General features: G+C 44.6%; 2 protein-coding genes across 2 annotated transcripts in view; one reads left to right on the forward strand and one right to left on the reverse strand.

The window, feature by feature from the left end:
* The window catches only part of LOC138439615 (GTPase IMAP family member 7-like), a 566,929-nt gene that overhangs the window by 221,296 nt on the left and 327,708 nt on the right, over positions 1-17,925 (forward strand). The gene's annotated exons all lie outside the window — the stretch shown is intronic.
* LOC138439783 (GTPase IMAP family member 5-like) lies at positions 7,750-10,360 on the reverse strand. The gene has a single exon (XM_069588877.1). It carries the CDS (start codon positions 8,728-8,730, stop codon positions 7,969-7,971), a length of 762 nt encoding a protein of 253 aa, XP_069444978.1. The 5' UTR covers positions 8,731-10,360; the 3' UTR covers positions 7,750-7,968.

Below are 17,925 nucleotides of genomic sequence, written 5' to 3' on the forward strand. Positions count from 1 at the left end.
TCCCAATTAGGGTCATCCCTGGGAATTGGCAGCTGAGCCTACAGGATTAGCATCATCGGTTTGATGCATTTCATGGGCATGAGCTTGGGAAGCTTGCCAGACTCGTTCTTTTTCTTATGGGAGGAGGATAGAGGAGAGTAAAACATAAATATCATGCCAGGTCAAGTCATAAGACTGGGTGAGGTATTTAAATTCTTTTAAATAAGTGTCAGAGTCAGAGGAAAAAGAGCCAAGACATTTTTCAATTTGAGATAAATCGGAGAGGGAGAATGGGAGGTGTACCCGAACAATGCCTTCTGTACCAGCCACATCTTGCAAGGGAAGAAAGGGAGTGGGAAGGGATTCAGAGTCTTGTTTCTTTAAGGCCATGCAGCCAGGATTGAGGAGGGGTTTTAGGGAGGTCGGGATGGGGACTTGAGACTCTGGTCATAGGAGGTGGAGGTGGAGCTGAAGTCCCAGAGCCCTTTTTGGAAACTGGCATGGGGAAGGTTCAGAAGGCAAGAGGAGAGGGGGAGTGTGGAACTGGGTCTGCTACGATAGGATTAGAGGGGATAGGAGATGCACTGTGGTCAGAAGGGTCAATAGAAGAGGAGCAGAAATCCCAACAGGGATCAGGAAATATAGTATTAGGGGGATGTGGCCCAGAATGGGCTACAAGTATCTGAGAAGTAGAACAGGAAGTACAGAGAGAGGGCCAATGGCAGAAAGCGAAGAAAGCCTGAACAAAAGGGATCTGTGACCACTTGCATTGTGGCGGCAGAAGTTACCAAGGTCCCATAAAGTACCGTTATTGAGAGTTCCTTTTTCTGGCCACTAGGACTTATTTTCCAGTCAATATTATGGTCATATAGTGTGAGATAAATGAGTCACTTTGGCCTTGTTTCTGCTTGAAAACCCAAGGTTTTTAGATGTTGGAGAAGGCAGCCTAAAGGGGTAGATTTTGTAGATTCAGTTCAGTTTAGCTCAGTTCAGTCGCTCAGTCATGTCTGACTCTCTGTGACCCCATGGACTGTAGCACACCAGGCCTCCCTGTCCGTCACCAACTCCTGGAATTTACTCAAACTCATGTCCCCTGAGTCAGTGATGCCATCCAACCATCTCATCCTCTGTCATCCCCTTCTCCTCCCACTTTCAATCTTTCCCAGCATCAGGGTCTTCTCCAGTGAATCAGTTCTTCGAATCAGGTGGCCAAAGTAATGGGGTTTCAGCTTCACCATCAGTCCTTCTAATGCATATTCAGGACTGATTTCCTTTAGGATGGACTGGTTGGATCTCCTTGCAGTCCAAGGGACTTTCAAGAGTCTGCTCCAACACCACAGTTCAAAAACATCAAGTTTTCAGTGCTCAGCTTTCTTTATAGTCCAACTCTCACATCCATACATGACTACTGAAAACACCATAGCTTTGTAGGTTGGGACTGAGAATTTCCTGTTACAATCGAAAGGGAAGGAAGGCAAACCAGGGTGAATGAAAAATGAGAAGAAAGTTCGGATAGGTAAGGCATCCCCATTCTCACGGCCTTCTCAGACAGTGACAGGGTCTACCTTGAAATTGATGTCCCTTATTTCAAAGTGAGACCAGAGCCCAAGGGCCATGGGGATCCTCCACCTAGTGCTAGGGCTTCAAAAACCAGACCAGAGAAAGGGGATCCGAGAGGGCCAAATTCACCCACCCCTGCAGCCAATGAAATTTGAACCAGGGTGTTGGGGGAGACCTACCTTAGGATAGCCTGTTCCAGGCGCCACTTACAGGGGTCCAGCGTCGGTTGGATCCAGGGTATCTTCAGAGGGATGGCATTGGCAACTGGAAAAAGATTTATATAGAGGTATAGAAAGAGATAAAGAAGGAATATAACAGTTAAGAAAATAGAGGAAAGAGGCTGATATTCCTTGGTTTACGCAGAAAGTCAATAAAGCCCCAGACAAGGGACTTGCACTGTTCACGTAGGCCACAGGGGGCCTGGTTGAATAGCAGAGGGTGCCCCGCCTTGGGCTCCCTCTTTCGTGGATCTTAGAAGCCCGGGCAGAGAAGTGAACCCCTCAGTGAACTCCTGCGCTCCAGGGAGTCAGCCTGAAAAGAAGGAGAAAGAACGACACGTGGAGACAAGCTTTGGTGAGCAAGGCCCAAAACTTTATTTTCCAGGGAAGCTTATATACCTTTAGCTGTACATTGAAAATAATGGAAGATGCATAGTCATGCAGGGTCAGCAGTCTGACCTTTATTGGGACCAGGCGTTCTCCCTGCATTCCTTCCGATATACAAAGATCTTGGGTGATTTCCATCATCTTTTGGCCAGAGGGCCTGCTAACATCTTATGACCCTTTCTAATAATGATTAGTCAACCAGAAAACTCATTTTCTCCAAAGGTGATTTTTCTAAAATCAGGCACCACCCTCTGATAGCACTAGATAAGGTTGCATTTCTATAGGGTAAGGGTGTAGTGGGCTATAGCATGGAAAGAATTTCTGATGTGGTTAAATCAAAGGCTACAACTTGCCTTTCCCACATACCAACTATACTAATTAATGTATATTCTTAAAGACATAATGGGTAAGGGATACGGAAACTTAGCAGCAAATATTGGCTCAACAATGAAACCCTCCACCAGTGCTATTTTAATAACTTCTTAAATCCCTGAAAGGCTCTAAATTTTTAGAATATCATAGGCTTCCCGTGCCTCTCATGGTTGGGAGGCCATAAACAATTATATGCATAGCTGCAGGAGTCTGAACAAACCTGTCAGGCAAGCTAGAAAGTCATCAAAGGGGTTTGGATTGGAACACTCTATTATGCCCAGGAGAATTGTTAACTAAAGCTCTAAGTTGTTGTCCTCAGAGAAAGGTGGTCAGGGATAGCCCCCCATTAATGTCAGAGGAGTGTAGTATAGCACACAGTAAACAGACAGATCTTGGTTTTGGGATACATGCTCGGGCAGATCCAGGGGACCCCTTGAAACCTGATCCGCCTTGCCCTGTCAGGCTCTCGCGCATGACCTTGTCATGGGTGGGATCTCCCGTGCTGGCTCCTGGGAAAGGGACTTTCAAGAGTCTGCTCCAACACCACAGTTCAAAAGCATTAATTTTTCAGTGCTCAGCTTTCTTTATAGTCCAACTCTCACATCCATACATGACTACTGAAAACATCATAGCTTTGTAGGTTGGGACTGAGAATTTCCTGTTACAATCGAAAGGGACTAGTTCTAAGTATGTCTGCCCTCTGATGCCCTCTTGCAACACTTACCATCTAATCACACTGGGACCACTGCCTTGTCTAACTCAATGAAACCAAGCCATGCCTGAGGGGCAACCCAAGACAGGCGGGTCATGGTGGAGAGGCCTGACAGAACGTGGTCCACTGGAGAAGGGAATAACAAGTCACTCCAGTATTCTTGCCTTGAGAACCCCATGAACAGTAGGAAAAGGCAAAATGGTAGGATACCAAAAGTGGAACTACCCAGGTCATTAGGTGCCCAATATGCTACTGGAAATCAGCGGAGAAATAACTCCAGAAAGAATGAAGGGATGGAGCCAAAGCAAAAACAATACCCAGCCGTGGATGTCACTGGTGATAGAAGCAAGGTCCGATGCTGTAAAGAGCAGTATTACATAGGAACCTGGAATGTCAGGTCCATGAATTAAGGCAAATTGGAAGTGGTCAAACAAGAGATGGCAAGGGTGAACGTTGACATTCTAGGAATCAGCGAACTAAAATGGACTGGAATGGGTGAATTTAACTCAGATGACCATTACATCTACTATTGCGGGCAGGAATCCCTCAGAAGAAATGGAGTAGCCATCATGGTCAACAAAAGAGTCTGAAATGCAGTACTTGGATGCAATCTCAAAAACGACAGAATGATCTCTGTTCGTCTCCAAGGCAAACCATTCAATATCACAGTTATCCAAGTCTATGCCCCAACCAGTAATGCTGAAGAAACTGAAGTTGAATGGTTTTATGAAGACCTACAAGATCTTTTAGAACTAACACCCCAAAAAGATGTCCTTTTGATTATAGGGGACTGGAATGCAGAAATAGGAAGTCAAGAAACACCTGGAGTAACAGCCAAATTTGGCCTTGGAATGTGGAATGAAGCAGGGCAAAGACTAATACAGCTTTGCCAAGAAAATGCACTGGTCATAGCAAACACACTCTTCCAACAACACAAGAGAAGACTCTACACATGGACATCAACACCGAAATCAGATCAATTATATTCTTTGCAGCCAAAGATGGAAAAGCTCTATACAGTCAACAAAAACAAGACCAGGAGCTGACTGTGGCTCAGGTCATGAACTCCTTATTGCCAAATTCAGACTTAAATTGAAGAAAGTAGGGAAAACTGCTAGACCATTCAGGTATGACCTAATCAAATCCCTTATGATTATACAGTGGAAGTGAGAAATAGACTTAAGGGACTAGATCTGATAGACAGAGTACCTGATGAACTATGGAAAGAGGTTCGTGACATTGTACAGGAGACAGGGATCAAGACCATCCCCATGGAAAAGAAATGCAGAAAATCAAAATGGCTGTCTGGGAAAGCCTTACAAATAGCTGTGAAAAGAAGAGAGGTGAAAAGCAAAGGAGAAAAGGAAAGATATTCCCATCTGAATGCAGAGTTTCAAAGAATAGCAAGAGGAGATAAGAAAGCCTTCTTCAGCAATCAATGCAAAGAAATAGAGGAAAAGAACAGAATGGGAAAGACTAGAGATCTCTTCAAGAAAATTTGAGATACCAAGGGAACATTTCATGTAAAGATGGGCTCGATAAAGGACAGAAATGTTATAGACCTAACAGAAGCAGAAGATATTAAGAAGAGGTGGCAAGAATACATGGAAGAACTGTACAAAAAAGATCTTCAAGACCCAGATAATCATGATGATGTGATCACTAATCTAGAGCCAGACATCTTGGAATGTGAAGTCAAGTGGGCCTTAGAAAGCATCACTATGAACAAAGCTAGTGGAGGTGATGGAATTCCAGTTGAGCTGTTTCAAATCCTGAAAGATGATGCTGTGAAAGTGCTGCACTCAATATTCTAGCAAGTTTGGAAAACTCAGCAGTGGCCACAGGACTGGAAAAGGTCAGTTTTCATTCCAATCCCAAAGAAAGGCAATGCTAAAGAATGCTCAAACTACCGCACAATTGCACTCATCTCACATGCTAGTATAGTAATGCTCAAAATTCTCCAAGCCAGAGTTCAGCAATACGTGAACCGTGAACTCCTTGATGTTCAAGCTGGTTTTAGAAAAGGCAGAGGAACCAGAGATCAAATTGCCAGCATTTGCTGGATCATGGAAAAAGCAAGAGAGTTCCAGAAAAACATCTATTTCTGCTTTATTGACTATGCCAAAGCCTTTGACTGTGTGGATCACAATAAACTGTGGAAAATTCTGAAAGAGATGGGAAGACCAGACTACCTAACCTGCCTCTTGAGAAATCTGTATGCAGGTCAGGAAGCAACAGTTAGAACTGGACATGGAAAAACACACTGGTTCCAAATAGGAAAAGGAGTACGTCAAGGCTGTATATTGTCACCCTGCTTATTTAACTTGTATGCAGAGTACATCATGAGAAATGCTGGACTGGAAGAAACACAAGCTGGAATCAAGATTGCTGGGAGAAATATCAATAACCTCAGATATGCAGATGACACCACCCTTATGGCAGAAAGTGAAAAGGAGCTAAAAAGCCTCTTGATGAAAGTGAAAGAGGAGAGTGAAAAAGTTGGCTTAAAGCTCAACATTCAGAAAACGAAGATCGTGACATCTGGTCCCATCACTTCATGGGAAATAGATGGGGAAACAGTAGAAACAGTGTCAGACTTTATTTTTTTGGCCTCCAAAATCACTGCAGACAGTGATTGCAGCCATGAAATTAAAAGACGCTTACTCCTTGGAAGAAAAGTTATGACCAACCTAGATAGCATACTCAAAAGCAGAGACATTACTTTGCCGACTAAGGTCCATCTAGTCAAGGCTATGGTTTTTCCTGTGGTCATGTATGGATGTGAGAGTTGGACTGTGAAGATGGCTGAGTGCCGAAGTATTGATGCTTTTGAACTGTGGTGTTGGAGAGGACTCTTGAGAGTCCCTTGGACTGCAAGGAGATCCAACCAGTCCATTCTGAAGGAGATCAGCCCTGGGATTTCTTTGGAAGGAATGATGCTAAAGCTGAAACTCCAGTACTTTGGCCACCTCATGCGAAGAGTTGGCTCATTGGAAAAGACTCTGATGCTGGAAGGGATTGGGGGCAGGAGGAGAAGGGAACGACCAAGGATGAGATGGCTGGATGGCATCATGGACTCGATGGACGTGAGTCTGAGTGAATTCCGGGAGATGGTGATGGACAGGGAGGCCTGGTGTGCTGCGATTCATGGGGTCGCAAAGGGTCGGACACGACTGAGCGACTGAACTGAACTGAACTGAACGGAATCAAAAGGAAAGGAGGGCAAACCAGGGTGAGTGAAAAACGAGAAGAACGTTCGGAGAGGAAAGGCATCCCCACTCACAGGCCTTCACAGACAGTGACAGGGTCAACCTTGAAATTGATGTCCCTTATTTCAACGTGAACTCTGGGAGTTGGTGATGGACAGGGAGGCCTGGTGTGCTGCGATTCATGGTGTCTCAAAGAGTTGGACATGACTGAGCGATTGAAGTGAACTAACTGAACTGATTTCAAAGTGCAACCAGAACCCAAGGGCCATGGGGATCCTCCACCTAGTGCTAGGGCTTCAAAAACCAGACCAGAGAAAGAAGATCCGAGAGGGCCAAATTCACCCACCCCTGTAGCCAATGAAATTTGAACCAGGGTGTGGATGTCAGTCCAGCAAGCCAAGTGGAGGATCCTGTCCCGGGGGCTCATCCCAGTTTCTTGGTGAGGTCCGAGGGAGGGAACCACCGAAGTTGGGCTCAGGAGAGCAGTACACCTAGCCACGGTGGGTCTTCCCTCCTGGGTTTCAGCACCAGAAATGCAAGGCAAATGCAAAGAAAAAGAGCAAGCCAGGCGTTCAGGCAGAGAAAGATTCATTATAGGAAGAAAGAAAGCAAATAACTGGCTTTAGAGAAAAACCAGTACCCTCCCTTTACAGCCAACCTTTCTTATACCTTATTGATGGGTCATTGTGCCCTGAAGGGAGGGGGCCTTAGTTTATCTTTATTCCACAGCTGGGGTCTTGTGGTCATGCAGTTGAAGGGGTCTCACAGTTGGGGGGTCACATAGTCTTGAGAAACTAGCACTAGCAGGGAGAAACAGGTTACTGCCTTCAGGAAAAACAGGATGCCCACCAGGGCAATAAGGCCACTGTGACTTCATCTCTTGATTGTCAGGTCACCACAATGTGCCATATTTTAACTATATGCTATGAGCCCCTTGTGAATCCTAATATTTTGCCTTCAACCTCACATGGCTGCTGTCTTTCCATGCCTTGCACTTAGATGCCATACTGTCCTGAGGAAAAAGAGACTGTCTCTCTATGGGGGTCTCTCCTGGGCAAGGAGATACCTTCTGGCCCCACCTCTGCAGACGTTTCCTCACTTCCCATTGGCCCAACTTTTGTCTCAGGCCCATGACTGAGCTGGTCACTGCAAAGAAAATGGGATGGTACACACACCAGCCAGGCATCCCTGAAACTCAGTCGTTGTCTTGCTCTGAATACATGGCTTCACCAAGGAAGCAGTGGAGGCATGAACCAAGCTGGAAATCTACAAGGAAAGACGGTCATGGGAGCTGAAGAGATGACAAACCATGTCCTGTGCAAACCGGGAGACTTTATTTCTGAATTAAACAATGAATCCATGAGGTGATATTTGAGAAATGGCTCTGCCACACATATGTCACACAGAATTAAAGATGGTGCAGGGTGATCAGTAGAATAAGAAGGAAAAGTAAACTGCACTAAACAAGACAAACACAAAGCTCATAATTCGCAACGATCCAGGTTCTGAGTCAGAAGACTATCTTGAAGGCTCAGTTTCTCTTGGCCTCTTTCATGTCTTGCTTTTGCTTTGCAACCTGCAGCCATACCTTGTCCAGGTAGTGCCTCTGACCTTCTCCACAGGTGCCACCCCCCATCTGCTGGAGCATCCGTTCATCAAAGAAGAGCTCGTTGGTGAGGAAGGTGCCTTGATGCTCCCCCTCCAGCCCCTCCATCATGGCCATCAGCTGGGCCAGCTGCTCTCTCTGCTCATCCCCGGAGGCCCAGTTGTTGAAGGCACAGTACCACCACCCACACTTCCGGACCAGGCTCCTCAGCCTGAAGTTGTCTATGTTTGCCACGTACCCATCCAAGGATCCACCCTCTAAGTCCTCCTTGTTGGTGAAGAGGATGACCATGTACCTCTCAGCTCCTGCCCCAAAAACCTCCTTTACCCTGGTTATGGCCACCATGTCCTGCTCTCTGAAGTGCCCCAGCTGGGTTGGCGGCAGCAGCACGTGGGGCCCTGGCACTGACAGCAGGTCACAGGCTCTGATATTCTCATACACCTCTTGATCCTGGGCCTCGGCCTCAAAGATGGGGGGCATGTCTACCACCAGGATGGTCCTCCCATTCCTCATGCCTGTTGCCCTCTGACACTTCCTGGTCACTGCCTCGGCCCCCAGATTGGACCCAAACATGGGCTGGCAGAGGATGCTGTTTCCGGTGGCACTTTTCCCACTGCCTGTTTTGCCTACCTCAATGAAGATGATCCTGCATTTAAGCTCCCTCCTCCTCCGCCTGTCAGAGCACATGAAAAGTTAATGTGCAATCCCTATGGACTCAGTGTGTCCCCCTCAAAAAAATTCATATGTGAAACACTGATACTCAACGTGATGGTCACTGGTGGTCAGGTCTTTGGGAGGTGATGAGGTCTAGATGAGGGCATGAGGATGGAATTCCATGATGGAATTAGTGTCCTTCTAAGAAAAGAAGGACTATATTCATTAGAAGAACAGATGCTGAAGCTGAGGCTCTAATATTTTGGCCACCTGATACAAAGAGCCAACTCTTTGGAAAAGACTCAACTCATTGGAAAAGGCACTGATGCTGGGAAACACTGAGGGCAGGAGGGGAAGAGGCGACAGAGGATGAGATGGTTGAATGGCATTACTGACTCAATGGATGTGAGTTTGAGCAAACTCTGGGAGATGGTGAAGAACAGGGAAGCTTGTCCAGGTCAGGCATGCTGCAGTCCTTGGGATTGCAAAAATTCAGACACCACTTAGCAACTGAACAACAAAGAAAAGAAAGAGACTACTCTCTCTCCATCAGATGTGGACACAGCAACCAGGAAGTGGCTTCTCCCCAGACACCAAATCCCCCCACACCTTGATCTTGGATCTCCCAGGCTCCAGAACAGTCAGAAATAAATATTTCCTGATTACCACCCAGTCTTTGCTATTTGTTTTAGCAGTTTTAACTGACAAAAAGAATAACATATGCCTCTTGAGGAGGAGCACAAAAAAAGAAAAAAAGGAAAAGATCTCAAAGGACTAGCACATCTGGATCAATTTGGCTGTCACACCCTCAATTCTCACCATGGGCCTGGGCTCAGAGTAAATATTCTTATATAGAGAAAAAGGGAGCTAACATGGGGCTGGTAGAATAAATCACTCAGGATGGCCAAAGTATTTAGGATTGATCCTTCTGTTAGGGGATTGAAACAGCCCACCCTGGCCAGGCACCATAGTAACCATTTGCATGAGTTGTTTTATGGCAGGAGATCCTGATAAGGAATATGGAACTAATAAGCCACCACCAACTGGAAGAGTTCGGGAAAGGTCTAAAAGAGACACCTCATGTCCGTCCACTTCCCAGAATCCCTCTTGCTAGCATCTATCTTGGCTGAGCAATGCGTGCACCACCAGGAAAGACTCTGAATCAGAATGATTGGTCAAAGACCACCCGGAAACTAATCCCATCACCATAAAATCCGACATTGTGAGCCACGCAGCAGAGCGGTTCTCCTGGGTTCCCTTACCCTACTGCTCTTCACCTGGGTGCCCTTTCTCAATAAAATCTCTTGCTTGGTCAACATATGTGTCTCCTTGGACAATTCTTTTCCGAGTGTTAGACAAGAGCCCGCTCTTGGGGCCCTGTAGGGGTCCCCCCCTTCCTACAACACTTCCAGGATGCTGGACTTTTCCAACCTTTCCAGAACCTTCTTCCTATTCAGGTCCCACCCAGAAGTCTTTTTGATGGTCTGAGCTTCCTACAACCACTGAATTAAATATTTGTCCCATACTTTCAACTCCTCTCATCCCTGCCTGGTCTGTTTTATCACATGGCTGGGTTTTCTATGAAAAAAAACATATACTCAGTAAGGAGAGTATGACAGTGAGAGGGTAAGAGGCAGGAAAGCCAGGGGTCTCCAAATGGAGGAAATAGCTTGCAAGTGTCAGACATTTTTATCTCTCTTAAGCGGCAGGAGGAAACAAACTAGCTATATTTTTTCCTTCTCTATACATATTTAAAAGGAGGTTTCTCTTAAAATATTGTGTTGCCATAATGACACCTGGTTTCACCTGAAGTTAACTATTCTCAAACCTAGAGATAACCAATGCCTTTTTCTTATGGAAATGTTTATCTTAAGCTATGCTAATGTACTATACATTTACCCCAAACTCTGTCTTCAAGTCGGTTCCACCTTTTGGCTCAGAACCTACTTGACAAACCAGTATGTTATACTCAGATATTGTTCCTCTAATATATGTAAATGAAACTGTTTGTATGGTGATTTGCCCTTCTTCAAGATTCAAGTTCATCATTTTATGGCTCAGGATGAACCATTTGGTGCCAAGATTATCCCAAAATGCATCTTATGGGTGAGGGGCCTGGTGCCATTCTCAGTTTTAAGACATTCCTTTCTTTCATTAACAGACGGCTAGTGACTATATAACATCCAGCTGAAGACTAGCAGGAACTCTTTCTGCCCCTTCTGATGCCTGTGTCAGAAGCTTTCTCTATCTCCTTTATACTTTAATAAAACTTTATTACACAAAAGCTCTGAGCAATCAAGCCTCGTCTCTGGCCCCGGATTGAATTCTTCTCCTCTGGGGGCCAAGAATCCTGGCGTCGTTGGGTGATTCAACAACAACGTTTCAACAGCAAATAGCCTAGTAAGTTATGTTTCCTGGGGAAATGCATTTTCTTTGTCTTCAGGTGACTCTAGTCTTGTACCTTGCACTGCAGGTGGGAAGTTGGCTGCCCCAGTGCTGAGCTCTTGGCGCTCCAGTGTTGTGAAGGGCTCCTCCAGACTGTACCTGTGGTGCAGCTGTCTCTTCCACCCAGCCGAAGCCCTTTCATTTTGTTCTAGGGAGAGAACAGGCAACGATTGTTCAGACAAGTTGGATGTGACATCCAGCACAGAACACCACATTTTATAGACAAAGAGACTGAAGGGCGGGTGGGGGGGGGGGGTGGACAACTTCTGAAGATCAACATGATCTAATGGATGAGCTGAGACTAAAACCGAAGTCTGCTGACCCTTAGCCACTCTTGGCACTAGACTGAGGCTCCTAGTGAAGAGTATATAGACAGTCCCAACACAAGGGCACTGACACGTGGTTTCCCACCACCGGTATTTAGTTACTGACAAGATGCACTGAAAAACGTGCTGTCCACCCAGAAGACCAAACATGGAAACTGTTTGGTCATCCTGGCTCTCTCCCTTTAGGGTCTCAGTCTTGTCCTGAGTTCCAAACTCAAGATTGCCTGGCAAAGTTTCTCCCTTTGGTAAATTCACAAAAGAAGCTCTTGCCTAAGTTCTTCCATGGTGATGGTGGTGTAGAGGGTCACCAATTGTCCCAGTTTTCCTTGGACAGAGAGGATCCCCTGATCAAAGGAGTGTCAGTGTTGAAACTGGGAGAATCCCAGGCAAACTGGGACAAGTTAGTCATGGCAGGAGTAAGAGATGGTCATGAGTCCAGGTGGGCAGGAGGGTGGACCATACATCCAGTAAAAGAGGGAACACCTGATTTGTTAGGTTCAGACCTGCTGTTATGGTACCAAAGATCTATGCTTCTATGTTCTCAGCTCAAACAGCCCTAGACCAGTAACTACCTCAGGACCATCTCTCTCCTGCCCACTCTCCTTCTGCCTTCCCCCATATGCCTTTTTTCTTGATATTTCTCTTTCTTCCCACCTCCTACTTCTTGTGCTCAGTGAGGGGATCCACTGAGGCCCCACCTAAGGATGACTACTGATGCTTCATTACTGGGAAGGTTCTTCACAACCCTTTCCAAAACTACATCAGGACCTTGCTGTGTGCAAAATTTTGGAGTATTTTCCAAAGCTCAAGGAGTTAATGCGTTGTGGAATTTCAGCATCTAGGACAGATGAGCAAAAAAAACAAAAACAAAAACAAAAACGTTTCGGAATAAGTGAATTTCCTCCACCATCCATGGGATCATGCAATATAGAATATTATCTAACCTCTCCACCTGTGGAATTGGCTGCAATGGTTACCTTTGAAGGAAAAATAATTTAATAAATAAATTATTTTCATTTGAAAGTCAACATTCAGCTCTGTCAGTTTCCTGATAATATTCTGTACTTCATTCTAATGGTATTGTATTTTTTTAAGCCAAAAGACAATTCTGCCTCAAGGCTTCATTGTCACCTCCTGCCTGAGTTTCCAGCCTGCCAGTCTGCCCTACAAATATCAGACCTAACATCCCCCATAATCGTGTGAGCCAATTCCTTCAAATAAATTTCTTCATATATATATCCTATTGATTCTGTTTTTCTAGAGAAAACTGATACATCAATTCAGCTAATTCTCTCTGTTGAAACTTGGAAAAGAAACGAACCTGAAAATACTTTTCATCTTTGGCTGGATCTTTTCAAGGAGGATTTTTAAGCATATTGCATAGGGGTGGCAAATGGGAGAAATGTTTCTTCATTTTTTTTTTTAAGGTATCTGCTTGTTTTCTGTGCTGATGATCTTGAAACAAAGATGCTCTATTTTCTCACATATTGCCCTTGGGTCATCTTGAATGGTGGTCTCCAGAGAGGACCACTGAGTAGGGGGCTCCTGAGCAGCTGAGGGTACCACACAGATACCAGGTAAGTGACTAGAGTGATGAGGGGCAAAGAAGGTGATGCTGAAAGAGCTGCAGAAAGGGGAACTGGAGTGGGGAGGCTGGAGATGGTATGCATGGACTCATAGAGAAATCAAATGATGCTGTCCATGTGTTTTAAATATGGAAACTGAGGCTTCAGGGGGTAGGTAATACAGCAATTACATGAAGCCACCTGCACCCAGGACTGGTGTTGAAAGGATATCAGAGAGAGATGGGAACTCCTTCACTGTGTTATCTGGCCAATTTAGAATGCAGGCAGGACCAGAGAATGCCACCTGCCCTGCGTGCTGGAAGAGACTGGTCCCCTCGGGCTGCCCCTAAGTCCCTTGGGAACAGGTCAAGCAGAGCTACTCACATGATATATTTGACCAAGCAACTAATAACCAGCCATCTCTTCCAAGAATGAGAGGCTTAAATTGCTGCTCTCTTTAAGGCTAGCCTGAGCAGAAAGAGAAGTTAAAAAAAAAAAAAAGGCACGAGGAGAGTGGGCTTTCTCAAGAACCATCTTTCTCAACTATTTTTTGAAGATTTATTTATTCTCTCTAGCTTAGTGCAAATGACCACACCTCTGGTGAGAAAGCTGCCATCATGTCCCAGATGCACCCTCTCCCTGCTCTGTCCCCTGAAGACCCCTGTGCCCATCAGTCCCCTCTCAACATCACCATCATCATGCTTCCTCCTGCCAACAACCCAGTTCCCTTGTTTTAAAGCCATCATCTCTTCATTCATTTAAGCACTACTAAACATTTCTCTTCCTAATCTTGGAGGAGAGTTGGACCAGTTTACAGAACAGCTCCTTCCAGAGACTGGGAAAGACGGTGCTTCCTTCTACCATGCTTGGATAGCCCCACTTGCCACCATGTCTCCACTGGGCCGAGCTGAAAGGGGCACGTGGGGACGGCAAAGATAGAGGCACCCTTGCAAAAATTGTGAAACTGATTCAGTTTCAGGAAAATACTGAAACTGGCCTCAAATGGACAAAAACCTGGGCAGATTATCTTACTCTTTGCCAAAAGCATTTAGAATCTCCTGCTACTGGCCCCATAAGAGAGTGTTGGAGACGGTGACACGCTGATTCGGAATCACAGACAAGGTAGCATGACGAGACACTGTTACCATCACAGGGAGCCAAGCAGGATAATCCTCCAGAATAACACCCTCATGACCCCATTCTGGTTAATGAGGGAGATAAATAATTTTTTAAACAGTAAATTGTATTTCTTTCTCAGAAATAAAGCACATGCTTTACCTGAGCAGATCATCTTGAATCCTGTTCCTAAAAGCTTCTCCCCTCTTGAAAATAGAAATTTTCCTTCCAGTTTTCTGTTCCAGTGTATGCAACAGAAACAAGTAACAGAGAGTTGGGGAGTATGTGATAGACAGGAACCCACTGCTAGGTTTTAAATGGATAGCCGACAAGGATCTACAATAGAGTCCATGGAATTCTGTCCAATGTTGTGTGGTGGCCTGGACAGGAGGGGAGTTTGGGGGAGAATGGATACATGTGGTTGTATGACTACAACCCTACACTGTTCGCTGAAACTATCGCAATATTGTTTGTTAATTGGCTATACCCCAATACAAAGTTTAAAAGTTAAAAAGTAAATAAATAAAAGTAGCCACCAATATTTTAAAGATAAAGGATTTCACCTTTAAAAATCTGAATTATGTGGTTACCAGTGGGAAAACTGGGGCGGGGTGTGGGGGGAGGAACAATTGGGAGATTGGATTAGACATATATACACTAATACATATGTGTGTGTGTGTTCAGTTCAGTTCAGTGCAGTCGCTCAGTCGTGTCTGACTCTTTGGGACCCCATGTAGATCAACACACCAGGCCTCCCTGTCCATCACCAACTCCCGGAGTTCACTCAAACACATGTCCATAGTGTCGGTGATGCCATCCAGCCATCTCATCCTCTGTTGTCCCCTTCTCATCGTGCCCCCAATCCCCCCAGCATCAGAGTCTTTTCCAATGAGCCAACTCTTCGCATGAGGTGGCCAAAGTACTGGAGTTTCAGCTTTACCATCAGTCCTTCCAAAGAACACCCAGGCCTGATTTCCTTTAGAATGGACTGGTTGAATATTCTTGCAGTCCAAGGGATTTGCAAGAGTCTTCTCCAACACCACATTTCAAAAGCATCAATATTTGGTGCTCAGCTTTCTTCACAGTCCAACTCTCACATCCATACATGACCTCTGGAAAAACCATAGCCTTGACTAGATGGACTTTGTTAGCAATGTAATGTCTCTGCTTTTGAATATGCTAGGTAGGTTGGTTGTAACTTTTCTTCCAAGGAGTAAGTGTCTTTTAATTTCATGGCTGCAGTCACCATCTGCAGTGATTTTGGAGCCTAAACTAATAAAGTTTGACACTGTTTCCACTGTTTCCCCATATATTTCCCACGAAGTGATGGGACGAGAGGCCATGATCTTTGTTTTCTGAATGTTGAGCTTTAAGCCAACTTTTTCACTCTCCTCTTTCACTCTCATCAAGAGGCTTGTTAGTTCCTCTTCACTTTCTGCCATAACAGTGGTGTCATCTACATATCTGAGGTTATTGATATTTCTCCCAGCAATCTTGATTCCAGCTTGTGCTTCTCCCAGCCCAGCGTTTCTCATGTACTCTGCATAGAAGTTAAATAAGCGGGTGACAATATACAGCCTTGACGTACTCCTTTTCCTATTTGGAACCAGTCTGTTGTTCCATGTCCAGTTCTAACTGTTCCTTCCTGACCTACATATAGGTTTCTCAAGAGGCAGGTCAGGTGGTTTGGTATTCCCATCTCTTTCAGAATTTTCCACAGTTTATTGTGATCCACACAGTCAAAGGCTTTGGCATAGTCAATAAAGCAGAAATAGATGTTTTTCTGGAACTCTCTTGCTTTTTCCATAATTCGGCAGATGTTGGCAGTTTGATCTCTGGTTCCTCTGCCTTTTCTAAAACCAGCTTGAATGTCAGGAAGTTCATGGTTCATATATTGCTGAAGCCTGGTTTGGGGAATTTTGAGCATTACTTTACTAGTGTGTGAGATGAGTGCAATTGTGCGGTAGTTTGAGCATTCTTTGGCATTGCCTTTCTTTGGGATTGGAATGAAAACTGACCTTTTCCAGTCCTGTGGCCACTGCTGAGTTTCCAAATTTGCTGGCATATTGAGTGCAGCCATTTCACAACATCATCGTCCAGGATTTGAAATAGCTCAACTGGAATTCCATCACCTCAACTAGCTTTGTTTGTAGAGATGCTTTCTAAGGCCAACATGACTTCACATTCCAGGATGTCTTTCTCTAGGGGAGTGATCACACCATCGTGATTATCTGGGTAATGAAGATCTTTTTTATACGGTTCTTCCATGTATTCTTACCACCTCTTCTTAATATCTTCTGCTTCTGTTAGGTACATACCATTTCTGTCCTTTATCGAGCCCACCTTTTCATCAAATGTTCCCTTGGTATCTCTAATTTTCTTAAAGAGATTTCTAGTCTTTCCCATTCTGTTCTTTTCCTCTATTTCTTTGCACTGTTTGCTGAGGAAAGCTTTCTTATCTCTCCTTGCTATTCTTTGGAACTCTGCATTCAGATGCTTTTATCTTTCATTTTCTCCTTTGCTTTTTGCTTCTCTTCTTTTCACAGCTATTTGTAAGGCCTCCCCAGACAGCCATTTTGGTTTTCTGCATTTCTTTTCCATGGGGATGGTCTTGATCCCTGTCTCCTGTACAATATCATAAACCTCTGTCCATAGTTCATCAGGCTCTCTATCTGTCATATCTAGTCCCTTAAATCTATTTCTCACTTCCACTGTATAATCATAAGGGATTTGATTGAGGTCATACCTGAATGGTCTAGCTGTTTCCCCTACTTTCTTCAATTTAAGTCTGAATTTGGCAATAAGGAATTCATGATCTGAGCCACAGTCAGCTCCCAGTCTTGTTTTTGCTGACTGTATAGAGCTTCTCCATCTTTGACTGCCAAGAATATAATTGATCTGATTTCTGTGTTGACCATCTGGTAATGTCCATGTTTAGTCTTCTCTTCTGTTGTCGGAAGAGAGTGTTTGCTATGACCAGTGCGTTCTCTTGGCAAAACTCTATTAGCCTTTGCCCTGCTTCATTCTGTACTCCGAGGCCAAATTTGCCTGTTACTTAACTTCCTACTTTTGCATTCCTGTGCCCTATAATGAAAAGGACAACTTTTGGGGGTGTTATTTCTAAAAGGTTCATAGAACTATTCAGTTTCTTCAGCATTACTGGTTGGGGCATAGACTTAGATTACTGTGATATTGAATGGTTTGCCTTGGAAATGAACAGAGATCATTCTGTCGTTTTTGAGATTGCATCCAAGTACTGCATTTCGGACTCTTTTGTTGACCATGATGGCTACTCCATTTCTTCTAAGGGATTCCTGCCCACAGTAGCAGATATTATGGTAATCTGAGTTAAATTCACCCATTCCAGTCCATTTTATTTGGCTGATTCCTAGAATGTCCACGTTCACTCTTGCCATCTCCTGTTTGACTACTTCCAATTTGCCTTGATTCATGGACCTAACATTCCAGATTCCTATGCAATACTGCTCTTTACAGCATCAACCTTGCTTCTACCACCAGTCACACCCACAACTGGGTATTGTTTTTGCTTTGTCTCCATCCCTTCATTCTTTCTGGAGTTATTTCTCCACTGATCTCCAGTAGCATATAGGGCATGTACCAACCTGGGGAGTTCCTCTTTTAGTATCCTGTCATTTTGCCTTTTCATACTGTTTGGAACTTTAAGCTGCATAATTCCTGACCCTAATAATTTTGAGATAATGAAACTGAGGCTTTGAAAGATCAAGTGTGCAGGTTGACCCAGATTGTTACTGGGA

This window comes from Ovis canadensis, chromosome 4 (assembly GCF_042477335.2).
Source record: "Ovis canadensis isolate MfBH-ARS-UI-01 breed Bighorn chromosome 4, ARS-UI_OviCan_v2, whole genome shotgun sequence".
Classification (NCBI taxonomy): domain Eukaryota; kingdom Metazoa; phylum Chordata; class Mammalia; order Artiodactyla; family Bovidae; genus Ovis; species Ovis canadensis.